The sequence below is a fragment of the Alligator sinensis genome, unplaced genomic scaffold, assembly GCF_000455745.1.
Source record: "Alligator sinensis unplaced genomic scaffold, ASM45574v1 scaffold268_1, whole genome shotgun sequence".
Taxonomy (NCBI): Eukaryota; Metazoa; Chordata; order Crocodylia; family Alligatoridae; genus Alligator; species Alligator sinensis.
The window spans coordinates 3,967,100-3,973,203 of NW_005841853.1; the positions used below are offsets into that span (position 1 = coordinate 3,967,100).

General features: G+C 52.7%; 1 protein-coding gene across 3 annotated transcripts in view; it reads right to left on the minus strand.

The window, feature by feature from the left end:
- Positions 1 to 6,098, minus strand: part of PFKFB3 (6-phosphofructo-2-kinase/fructose-2,6-biphosphatase 3) — a 24,352-nt gene extending 18,254 nt beyond the window's left edge. For all 3 annotated transcript variants that reach the window (XM_014523754.2, XM_025213213.1, XM_025213231.1), the window contains exons 1-2: positions 5,924 to 6,098; positions 266 to 391 (exon numbers count right to left, since the gene is read on the minus strand). In XM_014523754.2, coding sequence (XP_014379240.1) covers positions 266 to 391; positions 5,924 to 6,002 — 205 coding nt within the window. In that variant the 5' untranslated portion in view covers positions 6,003 to 6,098. The remainder of the gene's footprint in view (positions 1 to 265; positions 392 to 5,923) is intronic.
- Positions 6,099 to 6,104: the final 6 nt, after the last annotated feature.

Below are 6,104 nucleotides of genomic sequence, written 5' to 3' on the forward strand. Positions count from 1 at the left end.
AGCAGCCAGTGGTTCCACTGAAAGCAGGTTAGGTGACCGTGGTCTCCTCAAGGAGAACGCATAATCACTCATAGGTGGAAGGGTCAGGAGGTATGTAAACGGTGCGGGCTACCCCGCCATCGCAGTTCTGACAAGAACCGCTCCTTCTCCAGAGAGCCGGGTGCGAGAGACACCACAAGCCACAAAGCCCTGGGGCATTTATCTCCACACATGCATTTTGCAGGCTATGCACCGTTAGGGCAGGAACAGTCACCCTTGGCCTCACCTTTTGTTGGGACACCGATCCAATTGAGGTAGCGTGTCAGCTTCTTCGAGATGTAAGTCTTCCCACGAGCAGGAAGGCCAACCATAACGATCACCGTGGGGGAATTTGTTAGCTGCGGCCCACATGCTACAAAGAGGAAAGAGGGAAAAAAAAATTAATCATAAAATAAACCATGGATCCCTGAGCTTGTTTTGCTTCGGACCTGCCAGGGTTCATAAATTGAGCATGCAACGTTCCCTCGGTCCTTCAGCAGGCGGAGGAAACTGAATACCTCCGTTCCTGATGCCCCATCTTCCCCTGGCTCCCCTGCTCGGCTCAGACAACTGGCATTAGTCATGAAAGCCTCCAGCTGCAAATCTGCTGATTCACTTTTTGCAATGAGAGCTGCTGAATGAACGCGTCCGAGAGCAGGGGCCACGGCAGGCAGACGGCTTTGTGGTCTTTGGTCACTTAGTAACTGAGCACAATGCACCAGCCAAAGGAAACCGAGCTAGGCCCACCTATGCATCGCCTCCACTACCCGCGGGTGCTGAGAAGTGGCTGATCATGCATGTGCTCGCCTTCCCCTAGGCACAGACATGCAGGGCAGGGAGCAGGTGAGACCATGCAAGATTAGGAGTTGGGGTCCTACTGCCTGCTGTGCCCCAAACTCCTTCTGACCTCAGGCAAGCTACTGCCCCTCTGTGCCTCAGTTTCCTCAATCACAGGGGAGGTTATATTATCCCCATCCCAAATATGCCCCAGGGCTAATTCAATAACGAGCCAGAGGAGAGCAAACTACTAGAATCGGGTCCCAACGTGTGGGTTGCTGGAAACGTCAAAGACACGTTTCAAGGAATTTAACATCTTTCCTCAGGTCTCTGGACCGTGAATGGGCCTCCCTGCCCCCACGCAACCTTTTGGTAACCCAGATTGTCTTAAATACAAGACAGCGATTCACGGAGATTCAAAAAGGTACCAGGAAAAATGAGACCGCATAGCACCGTCTCCGATTCTCAGACCAAGTGATCAGGACTGAGAGGTGCCCAAGCAGAGCTGTCGGCTGCTGCCAGTGCCAAGATGGCACAGCGCATACCCAAGGGCATTTGGGCTTGCCTTGGAGGATCAGCTGGCAGTCAGCTGAGGCTGAGCTAAACCTCGCCTGCCCTGCTGGCGTACGTGACTTGGCTCATTCATCCTCAGCTCCCACCCGATTCCCATGTTCTTCTCACAACCAGGTGCTGGGGAACAGGGCACCTAGGTTAGCCTGGTGACAGGGAGGGCAATCCTTAGTGCCTCAGCATGAAACCACAAGTGCTTAGTAATGCACGGCAAAGAGGCAGCACAAGTTAGAGCCAGGCACAGGGCACCATCCTCACTCCCCCTCCTGCCACTCTGCAAGTGCATCTCCACCCAGACCTGCAGCACCTCCCTGCTGGCTGCAGCCCTGTCCGTCTGCACTCAAGAGTCACAAATAGCATGCTGATTTGATGGGAGAGTAGGGAGGACAAAGTGGGACAGCTATGTCTGAGATGTACGGGTGTATGCGTGTGCTTAGATGCATGCATGTGTGTATATGATGAGGCATCTGTGTGTATGTGAATGCATGTGTGTGCAGTGTGCCATGCATGTGTGCTTAGATGCAGGCATGTAAACATTTCCAAAGCCCTGAAAAAGGCCCTTCCCAAAGAGCTCTGCAAGCAGGAGTTACCTGCTTTCCATCAAGGACTAGCACAGAAATGCCACTGAGCCTTGAAAAGGGCCAGAAATAAGGCCACCCCCTTCCAGTGTGGGTGAGGTTGTTTAAAAATGGATATTAAAGAGTGATGACGGTCCCTTCCTCTTCCACTGACCACACACAAGGCATCTATTGTGGAGCGGGTCATTTTTAGCGTATCCGGTGTCAAGGGACTGATCCTCAATTCTTACATTAGAGTGCAGCCGGGTACAAGGACAGGTTAACTGTTTAAATGCCAGCCCCTATTTCATTCAACCCAATTACATCGCCAATGAGTAGTGAAGAAAGAGTCAACCACCCTGGCGATCTTCAAAAAGTGTCCTGATGCCCACCTGGCTGGGGCCATCTGATCCCAGCGGTCTTTCCTGCCCCAGTGCAGGGGGGCTGGACTCGATGATCTTGTAAGGTCCCTTCCAGCCCCTAACATCTATGAATCAGGTCCCAGTTCTTAGCCCTCTCCACCTCTGCCCCAGGCATGTCTTGAAGGCAAAGATCTGGTCCAATCAGGAATCTAAATAAGCTGGAAAGTTTCTAGGCTACTACGCTGCTCACAGCCATAGCTGCACGTGCTTCTGTTTATACTGCCCTCCGCACCGTGGCATCTGCCACGATAGCCGTGCTGGCCCAGCTCCATCGAAAGAGCCCCCTAGTGAAGATGCCGTGTGTCAGCAGTAGGAGATTTTTTTTTTCTGCTTGCTTAGCTAGACCACCACACACGACGACAGACAAAAGCCCTCTTCTGTCAGCATCGCTGTGGCCACACAAGGGGTTTTGCCGACATAGCGATGTGGGCCGGACACCCCTCCGACAGACATAGCTATGCCAGCAATGCTTTGTAGTGACCCGAACGGCGGCTTCAAACGTGCCCAACCTCTTAGCCTTCACATCAAGCATAAAACCAGCCTTAAAAATACTGGTGTTCTGTACCATCTATATAGGCAACTTATTGACAGATCCCTTTTATAAACGAGCTCTTTAAGGATATTTCCTCTCCACCCTGAGTCTCCCCACACTTCAAGGCTCAGTCCAATTCCCGTCAACCTCAGTGGTATTTGGGACCAGGCACTTATTCCAAAATGACTGATGCTATATGGTCTCTGGATGGCTTAAGAATAAATAATTTTTCAGTATCGCACCAACTTTCTTCTCCCTTGTGTAACACAATGCAGGGCAAAAGTAATGGGTATAGAAAGAAGAAGAAGAAGAAAATAGCAGCAGCAGATGGAAACAATCCAAACAAAGGATAAAGCAAGGAAGGATAATGAACGGGAGAATCCAATCAGCCTTGCTCCCCTGAATCCCCACATCTCTAGACTCTGCCTGGCACTGGAGACGCTCTCCTTTAATGCTTCCCTGTGGATCACAAAGTTGCCACGTTACTAACCAAGGATGGCTCATTTCAGGGCTCGCTCATCTTGGAGCATGATGCAACGTTTCGGGAGTTCCCCGCCTTTTGCTCACATCAGCACTGCAGACTTCTAACCCCCAGCCCGGGAGGGTCAGAGGTGAAGAGAAGAAACTTAATTTGCTCCCCTCCCCCATGCCAGACAAAGGGTCCCATGCACTGAGCCAGGAAGGATCTGCCAAGAGCGCTCAACATTCAAGAATAAATAGATGCCTCAAAGGGAAGGGCATCCGAGGGCTTGCTCTAAATACTCCCTTCTCCTTACGCTCCACTCAGTTCATTCAATCAGATGCTACGAGCGCTGCTCACACAAAGCCGTACATCCACAGGGTCCCATCCTGAGAGGGTACTGAGCCAGCAAGCAGCTCCCTCTGTCTCGGGCACCTGGGTCTTTTCATCAGCTGGCCTCGGTAGGGGGTAGGGATCTGTTTAACAATGCACGCCACAACTTCAGGGCTGATCACGAGGGCTCCCTAAAGAGAAGCACCGGCAAGGAATTGGTCACCTTCTTCACTGAGACCCTGAAGCCAACACGCTGTCTCCAAGGGGCTCCAAAGAGCAAACCAGGAAAGCTGCCGTTATAAAATAAGACAAAGGAGCGCACTGTAACCAAGGCACGTGCTGCCTTTAGAAGATGCAGCCAGCATCTTTGGAAGCAATTTATTATAGATGCCTTCTAATAGGCAGAAGCCAGTATAAGCATGTTCCGATGTGTTGCGGTATCCACCGCGGGGTGGGGAAGAAAGGCAATGCTTCCTTAGATGAGAAGGCAGCTGCAGCCCCAGCATCCAAAAACTGGCACTGGGAAAGGAAAGAGGATAAAAACGCCGTGTACAAAACTGTCACTGGGATAGGAAAGAGCATAAAAACGCCGCATCTAAGGCACCTTTTCCCAGGCATTCCTATAGTGCTGATCATGATGCCTCACCCATATTCTTTTTAAAAACCAGATAATGCACGTCTGCCTATGCACCCATCATCTTTATGCAACCACAGAATGATACTGCCAAGAATTTCCATGTCTATGCGTGCAGGTATACGCTGTATGCTCATACTCGGGGAAGGCAGACCCCCAAGCCGTGCTCAGATCCAGAGAGCACAGAGCTCACACGCATGTGCAGGCACTGGCATCCCCTATGAGAGTGGAGGCGAGAAGGAAGGTACCAGCCATTCATGCTCCTGCATTCCCCACGCCCCCTCCCCCAGCAAATGGCTCTGCCCATTTAACTGGCTGGAATAACTTGACTTCACAGACCCTACGTGAGAGACGTGCAACTTGACAGAAATTGAATGGATCGCCAGGCACAGCCCAGATGAAGGCATCACTTTGCATCCATTCAGAGGCTCGTGATGAGAAGTCAGACAATTAGACTAATTGTTTCACAGGCACCAACACAGCATTGGAGCCACCAGCCAGGGAAGCCTTTTTGATTTATACTTAAATAAGACACTCTCACTCCCACCTCACCCCCCTTCACCCACCCACCCACCCACCCCAGGATTTTTTTCTGTTTGCATCCAAAAAAAATCCCTGCTGTCGTTCAGGTTTGCCCTGCAGCCTGGACCAGTTTTGTTGGTGCCCTTTGTTTCATTTAACCCAAACAGTTGCAAATAAGGAAAAAAAAAAAAAAAACCCAACAAGCCCTTGAGGCCGAGCTGCATAAAAATCGAACCACTGCATCCCACCAGGATGGGACCTGTCCTAGGCTAGGGGAAAAGGACTACTAGATGCATCATCCTATTCCCTAGCACCTTCACCGAAATCTCCATCAACCAGAACTAAGTCCCTTCTCTCTCCGGCAAGAAGCTGCATCTCCCTCCTGCGAGGATCTCTGCAGATGCTGGAGTAACAGGCTCAAACCTGAACACGTGAACGGCACATCCTACGGGCGAGGTAGCTAGCTTCTCCAGGACCGGAGACCAGCTACCAGATGTCCAGCCTTGCTGCTGATAGCCATTTCCTATTCAGCTTGCATTACACCCCCGGCATCACAGGATCAAACCCCCGAGGATCCAACCGTCCCTGCCAAAGCCAGAGGGTCTGGCTTCCTCTCCTCGCCAGCCAGGCTTGCATAGCTTGAAATCTCTACTTCCACCAACAGAATCGGTGTCCTTTTACACATACACACACACACACACACAGCTTCTCTTCTTTCTCTTTCTGTCTAATCACCAAGGAAGCAGCACAGTGCATGCCTGGGGTTTTCCCTAGCCGGCTGCTGGGGCAGCATCACTGATGGAGGAAGCAGCAAACGTGCGCCCCACGAGCATCACCACCCACGAGGATGCAAAGGGGCCTCAAGGAGCTCAGCCCCTCCATCCCCCCCCTCGCCTCCTCTTCCCGAAAGCAGCAGAGACAAACCTCCCCACAGCTGCTTGTTTGTATGGGCTCCTCCCCGCCCCCTACCACCCCGGGCTGCCCCCCCAAAACATGAAGGGAGCAGCCATCCCCATCCTCCCGGGTGGGAGCGCGGGGCGGAGAGCGGGGTTTCGGCGCCGGCCCCGCGCCACGTGCAGCGCCGAGCGCCCGACTCACCTCGGCGGGGCGGCGCGGGGCGGTGGTCGCTGGGCAGCCAAATCTTCTGGATCCGGCTCTGCGTCAGCTCCATGGGCATGGTGGGCGGCGGGGAAGGGGATGCACCAAGGGGGTACGTTTAGACACTAGGCAGCGGCTGCTCCGGAGTGGCTCCGATTCGCTCGCGTGGCTCGCCGGCAAG